General features: G+C 43.9%; 1 protein-coding gene across 4 annotated transcripts in view; it reads right to left on the minus strand.

Annotated features, from left to right (window-relative positions):
• EVI5 (ecotropic viral integration site 5) overlaps positions 1-27,268 on the minus strand; it is a 263,815-nt gene that overhangs the window by 180,241 nt on the left and 56,306 nt on the right. For all 4 annotated transcript variants that reach the window (XM_089668945.1, XM_089668944.1, XM_089668943.1 and 1 more), the window contains exon 2: positions 8,173-8,402. In XM_089668945.1, the coding sequence (XP_089525071.1) occupies positions 8,173-8,321 (149 nt within the window). In that variant the 5' untranslated portion in view covers positions 8,322-8,402. The remainder of the gene's footprint in view (positions 1-8,172; positions 8,403-27,268) is intronic.

The raw sequence follows: 27,268 nt of genomic DNA on the forward strand, positions 1-27,268 counted from the left end.
CATGTGATCAGCACAGGGCCAATCAGCACTGTCCAGACAGAGGTCAGGGGTTCTGCATCCTCCTAGAGCAGAAACAAAACTCCTCCTACAGGCTTTAACCAGTGCTCTGCTGAAGTCACAAGACTGCTCTAACTGCTGATGTGAAAAGGTATTTAGCAGTTTATTTTTACTAAAATAATTGCATTTCCACATTCTGTGGGAGACCAGATTTAGTGAATGCAGGGTCTTGGGTTTAGCAACACTTCAACCAAAGGGGAAAAAAAACTATTTCCCCCCATTTTGGATAAAGGGAAGGTTATAACTCCTGTCAGGTTTCTTGATATCTGCATCCCATTGAGGAGATTTCCCTTCTGGTCTCATTGTCAAAAGAGGAAGTGAGAGGAAATCCCTTCAAAAATGAGGGAATCCCGGTGTACCACTAGTGTCGCCAGAACTAATGTTGCAGAACTCATCAAAAAAAATTTTTTCTTTGAAAGTTAAATTTTGTTCAGGTAGCAGAAGGCTGGCAGGAAAAAAAAAAAAAAAAGTTTCCCATTTGCTCGAAAGATGTGCTTTGTAAATACAAATTAAATCATTCTGTTATATCTGTTCAATAAGTGCAAACAAAATACCTGTTGATCCTGGCAGAAATCAAGTGCTGTCCTGTGCACCCTTTTCTCAAACAATATTAAAGCGGTAATAAACACCGCTTGGTGACTTTAGAAGGCTCACCTGTAGGTACAAGCAATATCTCCTAAACGTGCAAGGAGATTGTCAGTATTTTTGCAGCCAGTGATGTCACAAACACATGTGCACTGCGCTCAGAAGGGACAGCATACTCCGTATGCCTTCCCTTCAGAGATCTGTGCTGCAACTGTGGCTCACGTGAGCGGGAGTGGCATCATCAGGCCTCGGATATTCAAATGGTCAGAACACAGCAACCTGAAAGGAAGATCAGGCCAAGATGGAAGCACTGTCAGCATTTCCAGCACACCTCTGGAGGGCTTTGTTTTAAGGCAAATCTTTCATAATGTGCCAACAAGAGATTCATACTAACAAATTATGCTCTTAACTTGCAGGGGGATGCGTTTTTATTTTAATGGCCTTTACTATCGCTTTCATAGTCCTTCCTAGATCACTTCTGCAACCTACAGAACACCAGCCCCCTTTGCTATGGTGAGGAGGAGAGAGGGACTGTTTTGCAGTCCTAACACTTTCTTCCCTAGGGTGACCATGCCATTCCTGATAAATGCAGCACAGTGAGTGAGCACAATCGCCCTATTTCAGTTGTTGGGTTTGGACAAACATTAGAATAGCTTCTAGACAAAATACAACAGATCCAAAAGAGGATGTCTGTGGTGGCAGCTCAACAACGACCTCTCAACAGGTCTGTCTTAAAGGGAGGACACTGATCAGGCAAATTGGGATCTGTTCTAGTGGTGATTTTCCCTTCCAAGGCACAAATGTTATTTTCCCATGCAGTGGGGTGTGCCTGCACTGCATGGGTTAAATGCTCGTTTTTGTCTAGGGATTTGGTAAATGGAGATATACTTAACTAATCCACCAATCCTCCGAGCACAAGACCGGTCCCTGCCGCTCCCCCCCCCCTCCCCCCACACGCTAGAGGTCTTGTGCATGGGCTGTTCCTGATGTCATCAAGGCCATAGACCAGCTCTGGACATGAGAACAGCAGGAACAGTCCACAGCTGGATGTGGGGGAGCACAGTTTTCCAGAGGACTGGAGGATGGGGTAAGTATAGCTTTACTCTAAGCCCCTGGAGAAAACAAGCTGGAAAATAAAAATTTTAACTGAAGGGTGATCTACGTACATTGCAAGGATTTTAACAAACTTTGTTGCAGATTCCTACCTTTTGTTATTCTGAAAAAATAGCGGTTTGTTGGTCTCCATGTGCAGAGTAAATCTGTATGGGATTGGTTTTAGAATTATCAATCAGCTGCTGCACCTGCAGGGCTCTGAGGAAAGTGGCAGGATCTGCATCCCTTTAGACATGTTTTCCCTTTTTGAGCATCTCACCAAAAATTATTATTATACAGAATTTATATAGCACCAACAGTTTTCTCAGCGCTTTACAATATAACGGGAGACAATACAGCAACAATACAGTTCAATGCAAGAGAGCTAGGAGGGCCCTGCTCCTTGGAGCTTACAATCTAAGAATGACACTTCTGCTGCAGGGGATGCCAGAAATCTGACTTATATCCTAGTGCAGACTTTTGGGAAAAATCACTGAGCCAATCACACAAGCAGGAAATTACATTTTCAGGGGGGCGTTCAGTACACAGTGTACAGAAATCCTCCAGGTTGCCATACTGCATTTTACAGAAAATGACAGTGCCGCTGATTGAAAAGCAAAAGTAATTCTTCACGAATGACATTCAATTACAATACAACTTGAGTCGCAATTGTATACTTTATCTTTTTCGTGGGAAAAAAATTGGCAAAAAAAAAATTGTTACCCTTTAATCTAAATTTATCAAGGTGGCCAGTGGCTCATAGTTGCAGCGTTCAGAGGCAACTGCTCACTGTTTCTAGATGCAGCAACAGTCTGTGCCATGGCCAAATACAAACTGGCTGATTAACTGCAGCCAAAACTCTGCAGACTTTGGACATACACTGTCCTGTCCACGATTAGTTGGAGGTTCTTCGTATTTAACTACTTAGATGAGCAGTTACATGAAAACAGCCCCAGCACTGACCACCAAGTACAAATCTGACATACCGCTGACAGCTGCTGCTGCAATGTCTCAAGGCAGCGTTTAGAATCACCTGCAAAAATCAACCAATTCTCACCGGCGGCCATGTGAATGTAGAATAAAACAAGTAAGGTACATTTTTTACTTTGCATTATACTAACATATGTCCTGCTGATTCATTAGAATTCAGAGAAAAAAAAAAGTGCACATTATTACATACACTACATAGATGAAAACTTGTGAAAACAAAAAAACAGCCTCGTGTCCATAATGCAGTCAGTCATCAGTATACAATACCTGCCATCACAAGAGATATAAACAAACTGTTATTTCAATGGTAAAGCCTCAAATAATGACAGGAAATGGAAAATGGATTCCAAGTAATATTACACCACAGACACAAAGGGAACAGAAATCACCGGGATTTCTTTGATGCCAAAACACTGAACATCATTTAAAAATACATGAGTAAGCACAAGGATAAAACCTCAAGTAAGCTGAACTCATTCTGTCAACATGTAATTAGAATTTCAAAACAGGTTCACAGCAGCTCTTGCTCCAGAAGCTTTAATACTTTACATTGGTAAGAACATAATCACAATGGTTACATACGACGTTCTTTCCATTGTGCTTATGCCAAAGGGTCTGAAAATGACTGCCCCGTAATGCTTTAACCAGACATCAAAGGAATAAAAAGAGGATAATAAAATAACCGGAGCACAAAAAAAGAACAAAATCAATTTCCAGGGTTGGAATAAAGATTTCCTTTAACGTCCTCTACACAGGAGAAAAACTGATCTTTGTCTGAACCAATCAAATGTGACCAAGCAATCAAGATGCAGGTGATTAGAACAGCGGTTTAGCACTCAAAAATGCAAACGATCGCAGTTTGTTGCTGCAATCATATGCACCAGTGATAAAGTCAAGCCGGCCAGCATTAAAGCTAGGTTCACATCTGTGCGGGTGGTGCCGCTGAGGATCCGCACAAAAATCCGTGCAGCCACACAACCCGCACAGAAGAATGCGGACCCACGGGAGGGTGCCATTAGTTTTAATGGCATGCCGCCCGCACTGGAAATCGCAACCGTACTGGGAACCGAGGTTCCTGTGCAGGCTGCGTTTTCAGAAGTGCGTGTCCCGGGGCATGGGAGTCTATTCAAATGAATGGGCTCTCGTTCCCGCGCAAGACACGGACCACAGATATGTGAACCAGGGGTAACACCAATACATCTCTTACTAAATATATTTAGACAAAAAAAAAAAAAAAAGCTTACGTAGCCCTAATTCACATCTTTGCAAGTTGTGGTTGATCAGTTTTGCAGTCTTCACATGCGTTTTTGATGCATTTGTGTTTATGCGTTTTGCTTACTTGAGAGAAGTCTTGTCTTGGGGAGAAACCAACAGAAACACATCAAAAACGCAAACAGAGCATTTTTGATGCATTTCCATTGAAGTCTATGGAACCAAAAACACAACCTGCTGTGGGGTGGGGTGTCCTTAACCCTTTTTAAAAAAAAAAAAAAAAAAATTCATCGGTGGAAAGAAAAAAAACGCACAGATGTGCACGTGACCTATAGGAAACAATGTTTTGTATTGGGTATTGCAATTCCATACAAATCTATAGAAATGCAAAACCTGCATGAAGCAGGTCAACACAAAGGCCAAAAGGCGGCCCACTGCAGGATAATTAGATCTGTTCATGAATTCTGAATGACCCCAGCAGCATGTAACACCAATGTTAAAGTGGAAGTTCACTCTCTGAATAAACATGGACTAATTTTTAATCCTTATGCTTCTAGTATTAGTAAATATATATATATAGGAAAGTATATCATGTTTACTTGTTTTAAACTTTTTTTTTAAATTTCCTAGTTTCCATGCCTAGGAAAATGATGTCATAGATTTCAGGAGTCTTCAGGAAGGGAGAGGATTCTCAGCTCAGCCAATGCCTGAGCTAAGGGTATATGGATTCCAGGAAGGAAATGCTACATGAATCATCTGCCCTTACTCAAGATGGCCACAGCCAGAAATGCTAGGGGGTGCTTTTCAAAATGATTTCTCAGCAAAATAAAGCATGGAGACATTAATGAATGGGGGAGATTGCTTTGAATATTAACAATGAATTAACAGCTTCCCTGTCCCAGTCAGTGATTATTCACGCCGCCCGGTGATTGCCAAGCATCTCCGACAGGGAGGAGAACTGTTTGTAAACAAAACAGTTCTCCTCCATGTCAGCTCATGCACACTGCTTTGCATGGCTGTGTGCTTACAGTGAAGCACAAACACATGGCCCCATAGTAAAACACACCAGCACATAGTTAAGCCTTTGGTCGGCCCTCATGTTAACCCCTTCCTGCACAGTGCCCTTAGTACAGTGTCAGTGGGTTTTTTTCGCACTGATAACTGTATTGGTGTCACTGAAGATGTCAGTGACACGAAGTCAGTTCCCACCAGTGTCAGAATGCCCGCCGCAGTCCTGCTATAAGTCACTGATCGCCACCATTACTAGTAAAATATTTTAAAAAATTCCAGTATATATACACACACACACACACACAAACACACACACACACACCATCATTTGTAAACGCTATAATATTCACGTAAGCCAATTAATTTACACATATTGGGATTTTGTTTTTAGCAAAGACGTAGCAGAATACGTTTTGGCCTAAATTTATGATGAAATTTGATTTTTACATTTTTTTTTACTGGACATGTTTAATAGCAAAGTCAAAATTAATTGTTTTTTTCTCAAAAATGTCTTTTTTTTCATAGCGCAAAAAATAAAAAACCCGCTTAGGAGATCAAATAGCACTGAAAGAAAGCTCAATTTGTGGGGAGGGGGGGGGAAAGACGTAAATTTCATTTGGGTGCAGTGTTGCATGACCTCGCAATTGTCAATTGAAGTAACACAGCACCGTAATGCAAAAAATGGCTTGGCCAGGAAGGGGGGGTAAATCCTCTGGAGGGAAAGTGGTTAATTAGCATTTTTGGTTTGTGGTGCTTACATGCAGTGCAGTTCAACTTTAAACAGATGTCATCAAAACAAGTTCAAAGCCAGTTGACTCAGGCCCTAAAATTACAGTAAAAGCTAATTAGCCTGAGCGAGAAGCTCTAAACTCAATTTAAAGGCAACCTATTCATTACAATTAGTTCCTTGTTTAGTATACTAAATCACAATGCACAAGCATGCTTTGTAAAAGCCTAAAACATTTTTGCAATTTCTTTCGTTTCTGCCAGACTATCTATATTTTTATATATAATCCTAGCATAGAATTAAATAGTCCTTTCGAAATCCCAAGTCAAAGTGACCCAACATTGAACTTGGCTTTTTTTCTCTTTTTTGGGTTTGTTAAATACAAGCTCAAATTATATCTATCTGTTTACAAAATGCAAAAAAGATACTCTATTGATCCTGTCAGGACCCTGGTGTTGTCTTGTGCACTCTGTAGTCCTAGCTCAAGTCTCATCTTCCTGACCAGATTATCTCTTACAACTACAGGACACCATCTCCCTACAATAGGGATGAGGAGTGGGAGAAGTGTTCTGCAGTCTTGATATACTTTCTGTCCAAGAGTGACAATGCAATTTCACCACAGTGAGCTGTCACCCTAGGATAGAAAGCGTGTTAAAGCAGAGTTCCACCCAGAAGGGAAAGATCTGCTTGTCTGCCTCCTCCCCCCCCGCTGCCGCAATCGGCACCTTTTGGAGGGGAGGGGGTACCTTGTTTTGACAGGTACCTGCTCCCAGTTCGGGCTCAGTTCACACCCCTCTCCCTTCCCCGTAGTCTTCTGGGATACTTCACAGGTCCCAGAAGACTGAGGCCCATTCACAAAGTGCAGCACAGTAGGGAACAGGTTGTGAAGCCGCAAAGCTGGTCTCCCTTAGTTAAGATGGTGGCGCCAGCACCCGATAGCTGATTGAAGAATCGGCTTGGGCGAGGACACCACTGGATGCCTGGACAGGTAAGTGCCCTAATATTAAAAGTCAGCTGCTACAGGATTTGTATTTGATTTTTTGGGGAACTCCTTCAAAAGCAGAACTTAACTGTATCTGAGCACCACAAAGCAAAAACACCATTTAATTCATTTTTAATATTCGAAGCAAACTTTCATCCATATATCCATGCTGTATTTTGTTGAGCAACCACTTTAACCAAAACGGCAAGGCGGTGGCACTCCAGGGGCGGGTTGCCATTCATAAACGGCACTCGCCATTTCTAGCTGTGCGCGCTCCCCGGGAGCGCGCAGCATCGCGATCCGGTGCCTGCTGTGTCCTCCGGACACAGTGAAACACCAATCCGACGGGACCTCTGTACGAGGTCCCGATCATGTAATCACTTAAAAAGATAATGGAATAAATTTTGGCCAAGATTTATGATGAAAGATTATTTAATTGCAAAATTTTATAAGAAAAACACTTTTTCAAAATTTTTTGACTTTCATTTACATAGCAAAAAAAAATAAAAATCCCAGTGGTGAATAAATACCACCAAAATAAAGCTTTATCTGTCTCAAAAAAATGGTAAAAAAGTCATATGGGTACAGTGTTGCATGACCGCGCAATTGTCAAAGTGTGATAGCGCTGAAAGCTGAAAATTGCCATGGACAGGAAGGGGGTAAAAGTGTCCGGACAGGAAGTGGTTAAAAAAAAACACCCGCTAGCATTTCTAGCCATGGCCATCTTAAAGGAGCTGCAACATTGCAACACCAACAATTTTATCCTAGGGCCTCTGCTTAAAAAAAAAAAAAAAATATATATATATATATATATATATATATATATATATATATATATATATATATATATAATGTTTGGGGGTTCCAAGTAATTTTTTTTAGCAAAAAATGCTAATTTTTACATATATGTGTGAAGTGTCAGGATACGACTGATCTTAAAGTGGTTCTAAAGGTTTGATTTATTTTTTTTTTCCTTTAAAATAATAAAGCACATTATACTTTTACAATGTCTTTGCACAGAGCAGCCCCGATCCTCCTCATTTCAGGTCCCCAGCCAGTGTTTCTGGCATGTTCCCATTTCAGAGTGCCCCCAGTGCAAAACACAGCGGACACCGGATTGCGGTGCTGCGCACTCCCAGGAAAGGCACACAGGCTGTAAATGCGGGCGCCGCTTATGAACAGCAACCTGCTCCTGCACTGCTCCCGTCCAGCTGTTTATATATATAGGCCGGATGGGAAGTGGTTAAATGACAAGATCACAGGTGAAAAAGGAATACCATCTTGAAAACAAGAAAATGAATGCAGCCACCACATCCAAGTACTAGTAAGCTTCAATTAAATCGCATTTGTCTTCTTAGGTTTACATGCACTTTAAAAGTATAGTTCACCTTTTTCCATCCATGTAAGCCAGCAATCTGTAATCACATACTGATCCCTTTCAATGTGCGTATGTAAAAGCTAATCGCCTGAGGGGAAAAAAAAACAACAAAATTTGCATTTTAATGATCTTCCTTACCGGTTTTGTTCCTCTAATTTGGCCAGTAATTCAACGTCATCTGGACTCAATTGTACCGGGGAAGACGGAGAAAGTGCTGGAGTAGATAGAGTGGTCGACGATGATGTAGTGTGTAAGGAGGCTGATGGACTCGCCACCTGACTTGCCATTTGACTGACAGTTTGTGACACCGTGTTCTTCACCCATGAGAGAGTAGAACTCAGTTTTTCTGCAACCTTGTCTGTCGCCACCTGAAAGCCAAGAGGGGAAAGAGTTTTTAGAGAAGAGTTTCAGTCTCGTTTCTAGATCATTTATGCTTCCTCAGTTACTGAGCAAATTACGCAAATTCTAAAAATTAAAAAAAAAAAAAACACAACAACCGATCAAGTTAACAATAAGTAAAGACAAGTCTAGATACCACTGCATTTAAAGACATTTTTAAAAAGTAGCTGGCGATATTGTACACACAGATATGGTACACACATGCAGAAACACCTTTTGAAAAGTCAACATAATTGTTTGCATAGGTCACAGGGAAACAGAGCATGAATAGGGAAATGTAACTGTAATAAAACACTTGAAGGACAGTGTGATCTCAAGGAGCTCTTAACCTCAAGCACACAGTATGTACAATCCTCAACTGAAGCTCATGGTCCTTGCAGAAACCCCAAAAATACAATGTAGCGCACTCACTTGTCAACAAAGCGCACACACACCACAAACCTCATCTTGGGAAAATGTCAAAGTACTAACCTGACATGCACTTCTAAGTCCTTACAGTGAAGGAAATAAGTATTTGATCCCCTACTGATTTTGAATGTTTGCCCACTCACAAAGAAATGATCAGTCTAAAAATTGAATGGTAGGTGTACTGTAACACTGAGACAGAATAGCAACAAAAGATGCAAAAGAAATGCATGTCTAACAAATGATGCACTGATTTGCATGTTCATGAGGGAAATAATTTGTTAGACATGCATTTCCTTTGAATTTTTTGTTGCTATTCTGTCTCAGTGTTACAATACACCTACCATTCAATTTTTAGACTGATCATTTCTTTGTGAGTGGGCAAACATTCAAAATCAGCAGAGGATCAAATACTTATTTCCTTCACTCTATACAGAGTGCCATTGGTTTGGTGCCTAGTCTATTAAAGTTAAGTACATTTTGTATTTAATTTTATGCTAGATCTTGGGCAGCACAGTGGCTAAATGGTAAGCACTTCCGCATGGCAGTACTAGGGTCGTTGGTTTGAATCCCAACCACGGCACCACCTGCCTGGAGAATGCATGTTCTCCCTGTGTCTGCGTAGGTTTCCTCCGGGTACTCCGGTTTCCTCCCACACTCCAAAGACATGCTGTTAAGTTAATTGGATCCTGTCTAAATTGGCCCTAGTATGTGTATGTATGAATGTCAGTTAGGGACCTTAGATTGTACACCCCTTGAGGGTTAGGGACTGATGTGAATGTACTATATATATATATATATATATATATATATATATATATATATAGATAGTACTGCGTAAATTGATGGCGCTATACAAGTACCTGAAATAAAATAAATCTAGGCCTTATTTAGACTAGTGGTTGGAATGCAGTAAAATAGCATGGTTGAGCCACGTTGTTGCTAACCCCTAACCTCCCCCCTTAAGCAGCAATAAGCAGCAGACAGGGATGTTTTCATGCCACAACATTTCATGACTGAGTTGACCCAAAACACATCATTATGTGGGCAGCAAGCCCACCAAACACTACACATGCAAGTCAATGGGGAAGCAACACAAATGCATCTGCTTGCATCGCGATTGTCGGCACAACTGGGGTTAAAACAGGCGGTGAGGAGGCATTGTATCACTTCCTCTCTGCCTGTCAGTAGCCTATGAAGCGTGAGCCGAACACAGATCAGGCTTCAGAGGTGGATGCATGTCTAAATCTACCCTTACTTCTAGTGCACAGCAAGAAAGCTATACAACTACATTAAAAGCACAAAATTTGGGTTAAATCTCTGGAGCCCTCCCATCAAGCTAGTCCACATTCAAATTCTCATGAGAGCTCTGAGCTGAACAGGAAGTGTTTCAAAGCCTTTAGAATACCCTTCAAAAGTAAGTGTACTTTTTAGATGGGAAAATGCCAACAATTTAATATTAGGCCTAATGCACAATGATTTATTGTAAAACGATGTCTCTCCTGACAGGAGAAAATCAGCATTGAAAATGAACCTAAGCTGCGTTTTATTAAACCATTTTAGCAGCATTTGGCCAATTTCATTGGCCAGAATTTTTATTTATTCTGGCTATTGAAATGAAAAAATTCTCCTAATGTTTACGCACATCATGAGCAGCAAAGTTTTTGGCAGAAAAAAACACTTTATACTGTTAGACGCACTGACAGTGGGTTTCTTTTTTATCCCAGACTTTAAATGCTTCTAAAAGCCTATATGTGCATGGGCATATAAGCTAACATGCAGGGAAGTTTAGAAGCAGGGAAAAAAAGAAAGAAAAACAAAACGCCAGATGCCCTTAGGAGTGGCTGCAAAAACATGAGCAGCAAAGTATTTGGCAGAAAGAAAAAAAAAACACTTGATGCTGCTAGACGCACTGGTAGTGGGTTTTTTTTCCCGTCTCTAAATGCTGCTGAAAGCCTATGTGTGCATGGACATATAGGCTAACATGAAGGGAAGAAAAAGCGCCAGAAGCCCATAGGAGCGGATGTAAAAACATCCAGCGTGCATGTGGCTTTTATTGAGCAAAAAAAGTCAAGTGCTATAGCCCAAATAACCACACAGAATCATCATGGTGCAAAGCACAATAGGACATTCACCAAGAGAGAAGGTAAGAAGCTGTGCAAATTAAAAAAAAAAAGTGAACCTGAGATGCCAATCCCTCTTCACAAGGCAAAAAAAATATATTAAAAACACATAGGAGGAAATGTCACAGCTCTACTTGATGCATCATCTATCCCTGTACACATACAGTGGATATAAAAAAAAGTCTACACACCCCTGGTAAAATGTCACATTTCTGTGATGTAAAAAAATTAGACAAAAGAAAATCATTTCAGAACTTTTTCCACCTTTAAAATGTAACCTATAAACTGTACAACTCGTTTGAACAAACAGAAATCTTTTCAGTGGAGGGAAGTAAAAATAAAAAACTAAAATATGTTTGCATAAGTGTGCACACCCTCTTATAACGGGATGTAGCTGTGTTCACAATTAAGCAATCACATTCAAAAATCACATTAAATAAGAGTCAGTACACACCTGCCATCATTTAAAGTGCCTCTGATTACCCCAAATAAAACTTTAGCTGTTCTAGTAAGGCTTTCCTGACATTTTCTTAGTCGCATCCTACAGCAAAAACCATGGTCCACAGAAAGCTTCCAAAGCATCATAGGGATCTCAAGGTTAGTCCTTATGCACACTTGACATTTTTACAGCTGCTGTTTTTGGCTTTTGATGGTTTTTTTCTACCGCTAGTAAACCTCCCAGCATGTTATCCTATGTGTCCATGCACATATAGACTGTAATCAATGTTTTTTGGCTGGAAAAAAAACCCCAGGACTAGTGGGTTTTTAGGAGAGCTTTTAAGCTGTAAAAATGCAGCAAAACACCACAATCCAGCATTTTTGGACCTTTTTTTGCCCCAAAATATATTTTTTTGTAAAAAACGCAGCTAAACACGAATGCAAAAATGCTAAATTAAGCTGAGAAACGCGTTTTTAACGTGACTTTACACAGCTAACGTTACCAGCGTTATCAAAACACCGTGTGCATGGAGCCTTAACCACTTCAAGTCTGGACACTTTTACCCCCTTCCTGTCCAGGCCAATTTTCAGCGCTATCACAATGACAATTGCATGGTCATGCAACACTGTACCCATATGAATTTTTTAGCATTTTTTTGAGACAGAAATCTTTATTTTGGTGGTATTTATTCACCACTGAGATTTTTATTTTTACTGCTATATAAATGAAAAAGTCCACAAATTTTGAAAAAAAAAAAAAAAAGTTTCTTATAAAATTTTGCAAATAAATATTTCATCATAAATCTTGGCTAAAATTTATTCAGTTATCTTTTTAGTAAAAAAAAAAAAAAATAAAAAATAACCCAAATTAGTTTATAAGCAAAAATGATAATTTAAAAACAAATTACATTTTTATTTTATATTTTTTATATTATTTATTTATTTTACATACTGTCACCCTAGCAGTACAGTGTCACCATGGTGACACTGTACTACTTGTGGGGGGTGATGAAGATTTTTTTTTTTTTTTACAGATTGCTTTTATACCCATAAAGGCTGTAAAAGCAATCATTTTTCCTCCTCTCTGGCTGCATTCTTGCAGCCATTGAGACATGGTGTGAGCTGTGATTGGTCACAGCTTGTCATATGGTACAAGGCTGTTGTGAATAGCCTTGTGCCATGTGATCTGTGATCATTCACAGATTTCACACGTAGTAAGCAATGATGTCAAAAGTGACATCTTGCTTACTACTCTGCATGTGATCACTGCGGGCACTGGATCGTGGTGCCAGGGAGCGCGCAAAAGCAGGGGGCGGGGAGGCCGTTTATAAACGGCCACCCACCCCTGCACTGCCACCATCCGGTCGTTTATATACAATGGCCAGGCGGTAGGTGGTTAAAAGGTATCAGTCAGGAGAAGGGTACAAAAGAATTTCCAAGGGATTAGATATACCATGGAACACAGTGAAGACAGTCATCAAGTGGAGAAAATGACACAACGATGACATTACCTAGCTCATAAATAAATGATGGTCTATTCACATTTGTACCTTGATGTAAGTGGCACCCCAACTCAACTCCAACAGCCGCTGCAATGCATTCACCCTGCAATAAGGTGCACTGTATTTTAAAGTGGAATCATGTATGGTTTTTATTCCGTTGTGGTACATCAGTAATTCTATTCAAAATGGTTCCAGGATAAGAAGGTAAATAATTAAGGGACTTTAAATGTGGCAAAATAGGGGTGTTCAGAGTGTAAAGAGAGGGACGCACTATTCTACACAAACAGAAGTGCGAGATAGCGCTGCAAGAAAGCAACTTTTCAACAAACCAGCTACCAATCAGGTAAGTATAAACCAGCTTCATTCACAGTGTATTGCTGATCTCATTTTTTCCTACCCCCGATAGCCACTTTAGTCCATATTCTGATTTGACAGAGCTTTTACAGTCTCGGGGTAAATGGCTCAATAAACACGAGCTGGGTTAGGAATTGAAAACTGCAGCAAGACATTGTCATAGCACAAGCCCTGTGTGTTTTCTTCCACGTGCACAGAATGTAAATACATGATGCAGAAGGGCTGAAAATAGCAGCTTTGGTTTCTGCTGGACATTTGCATCTGCAGTATCATTGATATATAGTTCTGTAAAACTCTAAGCCAGCAACATGCTGGATTCCCTTTTAGCCTAGGTTCATACTTTATACTGCGGCATAATCATCATGCGTCTCTGTCCTGCATTGTCATGTGCCTTAGGGCTCCATGCACACGGGGAGTTTTGATAACGCTGGTAATGTTAGCTGTGTAAAGTCAGTTTTTCAGCATTTATTGGCGGTTTCCCACGTTTGCTAGCTTTTTTTTCTTTTACCCCCCCCCCCCAAAAAATTAGTTTTTTTGTTCTAAAAAGTCCAAAAACCGCCAGTTTGCGTTGTTTTACAGCGTTCAAGCATTTTTACAGCTAAAAAATGCCTCTAGAAAACCATTAGTTCTGGGGTTTTTCTCCAGCCATAAAAGATTACAGTCTATGTGTGCATGGACACATAGGATAACATCGTGGGGAGTATACTGGCTGTAGAAAAAAAAAAACATCAAAAGCCAAAAACAGTCGCTGTAAAAACGTCCCGTGTGCATGAGGACTCACGTCTGATGCATTTTCAGGCTTTCTTGTAGGAGAATAATGCCCCATACACACGATAAGAAAAATTTTGCAAAACCATCAACGAACAGAAAACGAACGATTTTCTGTTAGTTGATGAGCAGGATGTTTTAACCGATAACGATATTGTAAATGAAAAAATCCGGTTGAACAGTGAAAAATGTTATCGTTTTGCATACGAATGACCGATTTTCTATGTGGTGGTATGACTCATATGAAAAAAAAAAAAAAATCTATCAAGCGCCATTACGCATGAGCAGAAACAGAAGATGACCCGGATGTTTATGTCCAAGGATTCTTCGTAAACACGAACGAAAAATCCAAATGTTAAAAGTAGATTGGCCTAATGAGATAATGAAACCAGAATTCTGGATATTATATTTTATGTATCACTATTTATGTATATAGATAATGTAATAAACTATATTATACTCATTGCTGGTAATTGTTGTGTATAATCACTCGTTCTAGCCGGAAGGGCGTGGCTACAAGGTCACACACACACACACCGCATCACTTCCACTTGTACGGAAGACGTCAACACTACGTATTGCCCGACGGATGATTTTTTTAGATTGGTTAACGTGGGCTACAATTTCGACCAACGAACGCCTCTCGGTCGTCAGATGACAGATCAGTCGATTTTCTAATCGTGTATTCCCACCTTTAGACTGGTTAAGCACAATCCTGCCAACAATGCAGCAAATACACATGTTCATGCACTTTTCATTTGTGCCCATTGAAAATGGGGGGAAAAAAAAAAAACCGCACACATACCTTTCCTAAAAAAACAAAAAAAAAACCATAGAGAATAATGGGATTTCCACTGTTATGCATTGCACTGCAACAGCAGGTGCACATCAATCGCACTAGTGTGAACAGGGCCCTAAGGTTCATGTGACACAGAAAAGGTCCAGTTTTGTATCTGCTGAAGAAAAGGGGCAACAGGCCCTTAAAATTAGACTGGGTCATTTTTTATTCCGTAACCTGCTTCAGGAGAACCAAACCTGGAATCTGGCAATGTGTAAGCCCATCACGATTCCATGATCTGGCACAGCCAGTGGTGGCAAGAAGCGGAGGCCGCTGGATGGAGATGAGGAAGCATCTGGGGAGGGGAAGATGGGTTACCACAAGACGGGGCAAAGAGGAGAAGTATACTTTGTTTGGAAGTAAACATGACATGTCTTTACCCACAACAAATTTGCCAGCTAAAGTCGGAGCCCAACAAACCACAGCCTTGTGTTATCTGTACTTTTGGGACAAAAATGTAATCAATGGAACCAGCCAATACACATACGTACACATACACTCAGGGGGTCACTTTACAATACATGTGATCCTAAGGCTCCATGCACACGGGTGTTTTGATAACGCTGGTAATGTTAGCAGTGTAAAGTCACGTTAAAAAGTAAGTTTTTAAGCATTTTTGCATTAGCATTTAGAGGCATTCTGCTGAGTTTTCTCACGTTTTTTGGCTTTTTTTTTTTAACCAAAAAAAAAATTTTGGGGGGGGTAAAAAAAAAAAAAAAAAATGTCCAAAGACGCTGGTTTGCAGTGGTTTACTGTGTTTTTCAGTGTTAGAGCATTTTTACAGCTAAAAAACTCCTCTAGAAACCCAGTAGTTCTGTTTTTTTTCCAATCAAAAAACGTCCCTGCCAAAAACCGCTGATTACAGTGTGTGTGTGCATGGACACATAGAATAACATGCTGGGGGGTTTACTGGCTATAGAAAAAAAAAAAAAAAAACACGTCAAAAGCCAAAAACAGCCGCTGTAAAAACGTCCAGTGTGCATGAGGACTTAATGGGAATAAACAGCAAGTCATGTGCCTGCATTAAGTATGCAGACAGTCACAATGCTCAGTTATAATAATGAGAAGGTATGATGCATGGTCTAAGGAACTTCGACTTTAGAATGATTATCTGTACCACACGTGGTGGTTGCAGCATGTCTGAATTTGCTGACCTTCTGAGATTAATCGCTACAACCACTAGAGTTTAGCTAAAATGAAGAAAATCTACCCAATCATTTGCATTTTCATCTGACAGTACTATACACTGGACTGGTACTGGTGCAGGCCCAGTTTCGGAGCTCGCAGGTGCCTCCCTCTGGACCAGACCCCCCCCCCCCCCACCATATCTCTTCCCTCTCCTCCCCCAATATACACTCCCTCACTTTGTTCTCTTCTCTTTCCCCATCTTATATCTACCCCATATTTTTTTCCCCCATTCTACCACTGGTAATGTCCAGAGAATGTTACTTTAACTCTACATTCTCTAGCCTCCCATACTTCCCTTGTCCCACTTATGTTCCAGACAAATGTGGGAGCCATCATCCATTTTGGGGGTAAAAAAAAATTCTTAAAAAGTAAGAGAAGGCAAATGGTACATCTAATAAATAGCTGGCATTCTAGCCTTGTTTATGTTTGCTTGTGATCTTTAAAATGCTTGTGTAAAAGTCTACAGATACTTCATGTCCCTTGACCACAGATGCACATACTTTCCATCCTGCTTTTGTAAAATCTGAAGATGCTCAAATTGTGTTACTGTTGAAATAATGTGATAAACCCCCCCCCCCCCAGAAGACTACAGGACCATTCATGAAGCACAGTGCTACTCACGCATGTGCAGTGGGTACCCAGCTGTGAAGCTACAAGCTGTCACAGCCGGGTGCCCACACTGAAGATACCGGTCTCCAGGAATACAGGACGACTGGTGAAAAGGGCTGCAGGGGACACACCACGGGACAGGCAAGTGGCTGTTTTTTTTTTTTGTTTTTTTTAAGTCAGCAACTACAGTGAAAACTAAAATTTCACATTCATACTTGGGCCACTTTAGTAAGAGTTTATGTGCACCATGCAATATTCTGTATTCTGGTGGTAATGTGCATGGACATCTCATCTCCATAAAGTTCATGGCCATCCATTGTATAAAAGCAAGCATACTTCCCATTGAAAATGTAACATTCTTAAGCTGGATACACACTTTCAACCAGCAGGATGAACAAAAACAAGTGACTGAAACACAAGCGACGTCTGACAGCAGAGAGGCAGCAAGCGCTGATCAGTTGCTGGTTTTCCAGCATGTCCCTTTCACTGGATTGGATTCTGTCGGACAGACTGCTGTGCACAATGACCCAAAGTCGGCTGGTTCCTGTTGAACCAGATGATTTTCGGCTAGCTTTAGAACGTGCCTACAAGATAATGTTCCAAACTAGGGAGAGGTCAAAGTGAGGACGAGCAGAAGTTGTGCTGAATAATAATGTCTCATTTCAGGATCAGTGTTATAAAAGTCAATGACTAGAAAAGAACACCTAATGCCATAGGAGGAGGCTGTGGTTTCATAAATTGTTTCTACCGTAAAAGAAAATGGTTTTTAAAATCATAATAAAAAATAATTTTCCTTCTATTCAGCAAAACAAAACATTTTTTAAAAAATCCATAATAAAAATGCAATTTTCCTTCTATTCAAAGTTAAAGCCAATAAGTCAAATGAAAGCAGCAGTTTTGGGCTGTGTTCTGTGATCAAAAAACCAGGTCAGGTTTCCAGTCTCAACTGAGCTGACGAAATTTAAAGAGAATAGAAATATCCCGAGGCAGAATTATATCAGAAAACACGCAGCAGCCCTCAGGCATGGAGTCTTTAAAGAACCATTCCAGGTAACAAGTGAAAGCAATCAGTTCTCTACTAATGCTATCTAGCATATACTGCAACTGTGCTAAAATCTGAGACCTCTTATTAAAGTGATTTTAGTGAGCTCTAACTAGCCAGAATCCAGATATCATCATCACTCCATTTATTGGAGCTTGTGCTAAGAAACATCTGCTTTCTTCACTACCAGTACAGCTAATCACAGTCCTCAGACTCCTGCAGACTCTCAGCATTGCTGTCTGCCCATACCTTGTACTGACAGGCAGTTACCTGAGAGCAGGAAGATCAATTGAGTATGAAAGTGTTCCCCAGAGCCCTCGCAGGTCATTCAGAATGAAAAGCCGTTAGCACTTGTAGGTATTCATTCTACAGGAAACTGAATGAGGAGGGGTGAGGGGAGGGGAGGGGAGAGAGAGAGAGAGGGGAGGGGAGGGGAGAGAGAGGAGGGGAGAGAGAGAGAGGGGAGGGGAGAGAGAGGAGGGGAGGGGAGAGAGAGGGGAGGGGAGGGGAGAGAGGGGAGGGGAGGGGAGAGAGAGGGGAGGGGAGGGGAGAGAGAGAGGGGAGGGGAGGGGAGAGAGAGAGGGGAGGGGAGGGGAGAGAGAGAGGGGAGGGGAGGGGAGAGAGAGAGGGGAGGGGAGGGGAGAGAGAGAGCGCGCGGAAGGGAGGGGAGGGAGAGAGGAGCGCGCGGAAGGGAGGGGAGGGAGAGGGGAGCGCGCGGAAGGGAGGGGAGGGAGAGGGGAGGGAGGGGAGGGAGAGGGGAGGGAGGGGAGGGAGAGGGGAGCGCGCGGAAGGGAGGGAGAGGGGAGAGCGAGGGGGGGGGAGAGCGCGGAGGGGGGGGAGAGCGCGGAGGGGGGGGAGAGCGCGGAGGGGGGGGAGAGCGCGGAGGGGGGGAGAGAGCGCGGAGGGGGGGGAGAGAGCGCGGAGGGGGGGGAGAGAGCGCGGAGGGGGGGGGAGAGCGCGGAGGGGGGAGAGAGCGCGGAGGGGGGAGAGAGCGCGGAGGGGGGGAGAGAGCGCGGAGGGGGGGGAGAGAGCGCGGAGGGGGGGAGAGAGCGCGGAGGGGGGGAGAGAGCGCGGGAGGGGGGAGAGAGGGGAGAGCGCGGAGGGGGGGGGAGAGAGCGCGGAGGGGGGGGGGGAGAGCGCGGAGGGGGGGGGGAGAGAGCGCGGAGGGGGGGGGAGAGAGCGCGGAGGGGGGGGAGAGCGCGGAGGGGGGGGAGAGCGCGGAAGGGGGGGGGAGAGCGCGGAGGGGGGGGGAGAGCGCGGAGGGGGGGGGAGAGCGCGGAGGGGGGGGAGAGCGCGGAGGGGGGGGGGGAGAGCGCGGGGGAGAGCGCGGAGGGGGGGGAGAGAGCGCGGAGGGGGGGGGAGAGAGCGCGGAGGGGGGGGGGAGAGAGCGCGGAGGGGGGGGGGAGAGAGCGCGGAGGGGGGGGGGAGAGAGCGCGGAGGGGGGGAGAGAGCGCGGAGGGGGGGAGAGAGCGCGGAGGGGGGGAGAGAGCGCGGAGGGGGGGAGAGAGCGCGGAGGGGGGGGAGAGCGCGGAGGGGGGGGGGGAGAGCGCGGAGGGGGGGGGGGAGAGCGCGGAGGGGGGGGGGGAGAGCGCGGAGGGGGGGGGAGAGAGCGCGGAGGGGGGGGGGAGAGAGCGCGGAGGGGGGGGGAGAGAGCGCGGAGGGGGGGGGAGAGAGCGCGGAGGGGGGAGGAGGCGCGGAGGGGGGGAGAGAGCGCGGAGGGGGGAGAGAGCGCGGAGGGGGGGGGAAGAGGGGAGAGCGCGGAGGGGGGGGGAAGAGGGGAGAGCGCGGAGGGGTGGGGAGAGGGGAGAGCGCGGAGGGGGGGGGGGAGGGGAGAGCGCGGAGGGGGGGGGGGGAGGGGAGAGAGCGGAAGGGGGGGGAGAGGGGAGAGAGCGGAGGGGGGGGAGAGGGGAGAGAGCGGAGGGGGGGAGAGGGGAGAGAGCGGAGGGGGGGGAGAGGGGAGAGAGCGGAGGGGGGGAGAGGGGAGAGAGAGCGGAGGGGGGAGAGGGGAGAGAGAGCGGAGGGGGGAAGAGGGGAGAGAGAGCGGAGGGGGGAGAGGGGAGAGAGAGCGGAGGGGGGGAGAGGGGAGAGAGAGCGGAGGGGGGGGAGAGAGCGCGGAGGGGGGGGAGAGCGCGGAGGGGGGGGAGAGCGCGGAGGGGGGGAGAGCGCGGAGGGGGGGAGAGCGCGGAGGGGGGGGAGAGCGCGGAGGGGGGGAGAGAGCGCGGAGGGGGGGAGAGAGCGCGGAGGGGGGGAGAGGGGAGAGAGCGGAGGGGGGGAAGAGGGGAGAGAGAGCGGAGGGGGGGAGAGGGGAGAGAGAGCGGAGGGGGGGAGAGGGGAGAGAGAGCGGAGGGGGGAGAGGGGAGAGAGAGCGGAGGGGGGGGAGAGGGGAGAGAGAGCGGAGGGGGGGAGAGGGGAGAGAGCGGAGGGGGGGAGAGGGGAGAGAGCGGAGGGGAGAGGGGAGAGAGCGGAGGGGAGAGGGGAGAGAGCGGAGGGGAGAGGGGAGAGAGCGGAGCGGAGGGGAGAGAGAGGGGAGAGGGGAGAGGGGGGGGGAGAGGGGAGAGGGGAGAGGGGAGGGGAGAGGGGAGGGGAGAGGGGAGAGGGGAGGGGAGAGGGGAGGACAGAGAGGGGAGGGGGGGGGGGAGAGGGGAGAGCGCGGAGGGGGGGGGAAGAGGGGAGAGCGCGGAGGGGGGGGGAAGAGGGGAGAGCGCGGAGGGGGGGGAGAGGGGAGAGCGCGGAAGGGGGGGGAGAGGGGAGAGAGCGGAAGGGGGGGAGAGAGCGGAAGGGGGGGAGAGGGGAGAGAGCGGAGGGGGGGAGAGGGGAGAGAGCGGAGGGGGGGGGAGAGGGGAGAGAGCGGAGGGGGGGGGGAGAGGGGAGAGAGCGGAGGGGGGGAGAGGGGAGAGAGCGGAGGGGGGGAAGAGGGGAGAGAGCGGAGGGGGGAAGAGCGGAGGGGAGAGGGAGAGAGCGGAGGGGGGAAGAGCGGAGGGGAGAGGGGAGAGAGCGGAGCGGAGGGGAGAGAGAGGGGAGAGGGGAGAGGGGAGGGGAGAGGGGAGAGGGGAGGGGAGAGAGGGGAGGGAGAGAGGGGAGAGGAGGGGAGAGGGAGGGGAGGGGAGAGGAGGGGAGAGGGAGGGGAGGAGAGAGAGAGGACAGAGAGGGGAGGGGAGAGAGAGGGGAGGGAGAGAGAGGGGAGGGGGAGAGAGAGGGGAGGGGAGAGGAGAGGAGCTTCACATTGGATTACTGCACAGATCTGAAAGAAATGCACTAAGATGAGTAAAAATATACATAAATACAAAATATCTTGTATTTAGGCAGAGTTTAGCATATACTTTATCACTAACTTTATAGGCTTTACTTGGTATATGGTATGGTATAGGGTTTTGATATTTTCTTTATGAAGGAAGCAAAAGATTAAGATTTTTTCTTAGTTGGGAAAATACATGATATTAAAAAAACCCTCTTCGTGTCTGTGAATCTTCAAAATATCATATTTCCACATGATTCATCTTCAAAAATAACTCTTTAGTATCCACATGTACGTCAAAAGAACAAAAACTACATATAGTGCATTGTCCTTAATGTATAAACATCAAAATAAAATTTAAAGCAAAAACCAACTCTCAATGTTCAAAATTTGCAAAAATCACCCAGTGCCCACTTCTATGTGGCTGAATTAAATACTCTTACCCTAAAAATTCTTGTATATAGCTTTACATCTCATTCCTCATAAGAATCCACTCAAAGCTGATCCTATGAGTGCATCATCATCCTCATAAGGAATACCTCCGAAGAAAAACATAGTGGAGTATTCTTTGGACATGTGATAAGTGCTCCCCTCTTCAACACCACTAGTGTAACGAAAAAAAAACACACTCTCCACCACCTTCCAAACCATGCACCTTACAGGACTATAAATGTCCAATAGCATAGGTGAAAATTAATGAGACATTTCTCCCCTTAATCTGCACTGATTCCAATCTGCAAAGTGGAAAAAATAGTGCCCCAAGGGCCGGATAAAGGCTGGCAAAGGGCCACATCTGGCTCTCGGGCCACAGTTTGGAGACCACTGATTTAGAGGAAAGACCCATCTCCCTTTCCTCCCTCTTCCCCTGTCTGAGAATAGTTTAAAGCCAACCTCCAGAAACTGAATTCTCCCTTGCAGTGTGGCAGCTGTGTCTGCACTGTAAGGGTTATTTGCGCATTTGTTATAGGACACCAAGAAAAGCACTTTTACTTACTGGATTCTGCACCCCCATTCCTCAGAAGTGGACTGTCCCTCAGCCTCCTCAACACAGAGATTGATGATGTCAGAGGGACCCTAGATGGCCGATGCAATGGGAATTAAGGGGCTGCAGGGTCCAGGCTAGCAGCACTGAGATGCTGTGGAAGCAGAGGATCAAGTAAGCAAGTATGCTCATCTAAATCCTAGAAAGAAACAAGTTAACCCTGCAGTGCAGGAGCAGCCACATTGCAAGGGGAATTTTTAGGTTTCCTTAAATTTAAAAAGTTGAAAGCCAAAGATTATTTTGGGAAAACGGCAAACAAATAAATGTGTGTATCCCATTACCAGCAGGTGGCTGTGTCTCATAATAAACCTTCCTACAATACCTCCTTCATAGTCACCAGTGTTGCCCTGAGCTGCTGTGTTCTGGTGTTATAAAAAGGTTAAAACAGCCACTGCTACTGAAAAACTTTTGCTGCTCACCTGACCCTTCTGCCCTCTCCACCGTCAGTCATATTACTAATCTCACACAATGTATCGCAATATGTGAATGTGCGGTGGAGAGCACATCATTCAAATGATCCTCCTCCATTCACAGGATGCAATGCATTGTGTGCGCAATATAAATGGTTTAAAAAAAAAAAAAAAAGGCAGATGGGGCACTAAGCTGAAGTGCAGTTTTTTTTTGTGACGCAACACCATACACATTAGTTATGTGTAATGGTGTGTAACCCTTTACCCTGCAGGATGCTGCAAATCTTCCCTACCTTCTCACAGCCACTGTATACCACCCTCAGAGGCTATCTCCTGGTGCTGTAAAATGTATTATTATACAGGATGTATATAGCGCCAACAGTTTGCTCAGCGCTTTACAATATAATGGAGACAATACAGCAACAATACAGTTCAATACAAGAGGGTTTAGGAGGGCCCTGCTCCTTGGAGCTTACAATCTAGGAGGGAGGGGCTAGTGGTACGAAAGGTAGTAACTGTGGGGGATGGTTGGAAGAGTAGAAGATTCCATTATTAGCTGAGGGCAGGATAGGCTTCCGAGAGATAGGTTTTCAGAGATCGCCTAAAAGTGAGAAGAGTAGGCGATAGTCTAATAAATTATGGTAGAGAGTTCCAGAGTATGGGGAAGCTCTGGTGAAGTCCTGGAGACAAGCATGGGAGGAGGAGACAAGGGAGCTAGAGAGTAGAAGGTCTTGCGAGGAGCAGAGAGTTAACGGTGTATCATTCTGTAAATGCCGGGTCTCCTCCACCCATTCACAGAATGCAATGCTTTGTGAGAAACGAGTTCTGAGAATGGTGGACAGAGCAGAGTACAGGAGATGCAACTTTTCTGTGTAGCCAAGCCTGCAGTTAATTTTTATTGAGCCAGAAGACAGCCACAGAGGACGGTGTCTAGTGGCTATGAGAAAGCACACAGGAAAATTTGCAGCACAAGCAGACATCTGCTAATGCTAATGTGTAGGGTGCTGTATCCCCAAAGTTCCACGCTTTGCTAGCGTCAGTTCTGAATATTCTTGTAAGAGCTAAAAGGTATCCAATGGTCATATCCTGAATACAGGCAACAATAAAAGCAGAAACAGAGTGAATGTGATATTGCAGATAAAACCACCCTAAATTGGAATCTCTAAAGAAGCATGGCCATAAACACATCAGGCTTAAGAGGAGGGATTAACATTACCAACTACAATTTCAGACACCTTTCAACACCAGATTGGAATGTCTTTGTACTTTCCTTCTATTTTCTTCTTTCATCGTCCATCCCATGGAATTCATCTTAACTAATACCTTATCCTATTGCCAGCTACCTTGTGAGAGGCTTGGATGCTCGAAGACACCAATATATACAAAACAGCCTGTAAATGTTATTGATAAGTGAGTGTTATACTTTTATTAATTTTGAAATGCTTTTATTTACTACACTATGAGAGTCTCCTTTTCCTATGGAGTTTATGAATACTATTATGGATTGATTGAAAGAAAAGATGTAAACACAGTCCAGCAGCATCCCCGAGTTGGATTCATAAAACAGTGCATGTGACCATTCCTGAAACGGTGGTCAGACAAGCTGGAAAGGTGCATTGCATGCACTGCGGTGTTCGGTGGCAGCTGCTTCTCCCCTTCAGTGGAAGATTACTTGTGGAAGTCTTCATTTCCTAATTTTTCATTTATTTGTAATTTAGTTTAAAGGACTTTTGGTGTTGAACTTTGCATTTTGGATTTTTTTGGGGAATTTTCTTGATTGAAAATATGATGCTGTTTCACAATAATATTTCTTTATTATTATTATACAGGATTTATATAGCACCAACAGTTTGCGCAGCGCTTTACAATATAAAGGAAGACAGTACAATTACAATACATTTCAGTACAGAAGGAATGTGAGGGCCCTGCTCGTGGAGCTTACAATCTAAAAGGATTCTTACAATTACAATATATTTATAATTTATATATTTTAGTGCATTTCAGCACTGCACCCCTTTGTTATAGGCCTTGTGAGAGTGTTTCAGAATCTGTTGGTGTGACCCGGCGTTCCTTTACTTTAAGGACTATAAAAACTACAGTGGAGGAATGATATTGATGCACTAAATCAGCGGTGCAGTGCCTAGGGCTGGCCATACACTATACAATTTTCTGTCAATTTCCATTAGATTTACCTTAAACTATGTTTTGGAAGAAAAAGTGGAGCACCAAAAATTATTAAAGTGGTATTAAAGTCAAAATCCAAACAAATGTGGACATGCAAGGTTTTTAGGACAGAGAAACCTTAAATGATCACTTCTGCCATAAAAGCTTCCCTCCATCGGTCAGCAGTGATGTACACTGAGCCACTGATGTGCAGTTCAAAGTACATTTACAAAACCCACTCAGTGCCGAGATAAAGCCAATCCTGTACACATCCACAATAGTGATGTCATTGTGGCCCAGCCATTCACACAGCCTGACAGTGTCAACATGGAAGGAAGACTGGGAGAAGACAGAAGCGCCGAGGACTGACAGCGCAACACTGAAGGGCATTCTTTGCCAGTAAATCTGTAATAATGGGCTAGTAATCAGTGGTATAAATGTGCAGGGGGCCAGTTTAGATTTGTTTTTTTTTTTTGCAGAATTTAAATTGTGCTTAACCACTTCCTGACTGGCCGTTGTACATAAACGGCCGGACGGTGGCACTGGACGGTGGCACTGCACGGTCGGGTGGCTGTTTATAAACGGCCTCCCTGCACCCTGCTTGTGCGCGCTCCCCAGGAGAAGAATGCAGTCAGAGAAAGAGAAATGATTGCTTTTACATCCTATATGGGTGTAAAAGCAATCAATCAGTGTAAGAAAAAAAAAATAAACATCACCCCCGCAAAAGTAGTGCAGTGTCACCATGGTGACACTGTACTGCTAGGGTGACAGTGTGTAAAAAAAAATTATATATATATATATATATATATATATATATATATATATATATATATAAAAAAGTTTAAAAATTATAATTTCTGGTTATAAACTAATTTGGCTTTTTTTTTTTTTTACTAAAAAGATAACAGAATACATTTTGGCCAAGATTTAGGATGAAATATTTATTTGCAAAATTTTATAAGAAAAAAAAAAAAAAAAAACTTTTCAAAATGTTTTGACATTTACATAGCAAAAAAAATAAAAATCCCAGCGGTGAATAAATACCACCAAAATAAAGTTTTATCTGTCTCAAAAAAATTTATATGGGTACAGTGTTGCATGACCGCGCAATGTCATTCAAAGTGTGATAGCGCTGAAAGCTGAAAATTTGCCCTGGTCAGGAAGGGGGTAAAAGTGTCCAGACTGGAAGTGGTTAAAGAGTGTTAGGATTTTGGACACACAATATTACTAATTTTGCATTTCAGTGTAGTATTGCTGCTACATCTGTACCAAACTACCTGAAGTTCACTTGAAGACTTTTCTGAGATGCAACAGTCCTCAAAGAACAATAATGTTAGACTATCAGAACCCAGAATGTTCATTACTAGTCACCATGCAGTATGTACAACAGAGTATTGTACAGGGGGCTTATTCTATTCTCTGCTACACTCAGTTATCTATAGGTGAAAGAACAAAAAAAAAAAAAAAAAAAAGTCAAAAAATTAATTTGTCAAAATTTAGATTTCAGAAGCGAGCCACACCATAGCCCAAATTCACACCAGTGTGTTTTTTTTTTTGGAGGTTAATTTTTCTCAACTGTTTTCATGTGAAAGATGTTCATTTCACAAAAATAAAAATATCACACTGGTCCATAATTATTCTTTTTTTTCCCCCTCAATAAATGTACATCAAGGCCCCATTCACACTACCAATTACTTCCATGTGCCGTGCAGGTCCGTGTTCTGCTGACAATGATGCTACAGAACACGTTCTCCGATTAGAGGAGGTGGGAATCATGACTTCGCTGTTTCATCTCTCCAGCTCGCCAGATCAGAGAATGCTTTTCATTCATGGAGAAAATGCCAAGTGTTCTGTGAATAGCACCTGTGCTGAGTGAGCAACCTCCTGTATTCACAATGCAGCAGGGCAGCCATTTAACATGGAAACTAGTGGCAATCACGGTAGTAGTGATGGCTACAACAGTGAGTCCCAACTTCTGCAGTGATCCCACAGTATGGCACATACATATAGTAGTGTTTACTACATGGGTCCAGCTTGGATCAGTGTATGTATTATAATAATAATCCTGTATAATAATACATACTTACATTGATCCAAGCTGGACCCATGTATCTACGTAAACACTACCATACCTCAACGTCAGCTCTAAAGTTGACCTGAACTCAAATCATAATGATCTGCTATAGAGAACATCAAGAAATTTACATTCTGCCTAAGAAGAAGTATTGTTAAAATAAACATTTTGTCTGGAATTTCTCTGAAAATTAGCAGCACAGTTCAAGTTATAGGGAAGCCTATGCACTTTGCTACCTACAGTCTTCATAGCTGCATATCTGTAGAGTGATATTAAAAGTGGTTTTAAAAAGGGCTTTTCCTTATTAAAAAAAAAATAAATAAAGTTATACTTGCCTGCTATGTGAAATGGTATTGCACAGAGCAATTCCTTTCCTCCTCTTCTAGAGTTCCCTGATGATGCTGTCCATTCCTCTCCTCTTCCCCAAGTGCCCCTTCAAGCATTGTGCTGAGAAGGCACCCATTCGCACTCACTCCCGAGCTAGGCTGTGTGCATGCATAGATAAACACAGTGTGGTTTGGACACACACCCTGCTCCTTCCTCACAGCAGTTGACCGACAGCAAAAGAAATTTAGTTATGCTACTCTTGTGCTTCTCACTGTGCTCCTTGCTGGTGGTTCTGACATGAGGAAGAAAAGCCCTGC

This window comes from Staurois parvus, unplaced genomic scaffold (assembly GCF_062004578.1).
Source record: "Staurois parvus isolate SC_StPar_1 unplaced genomic scaffold, SC_StPar_1.0 ptg000066l, whole genome shotgun sequence".
NCBI lineage: Eukaryota > Metazoa > Chordata > Amphibia > Anura > Ranidae > Staurois > Staurois parvus.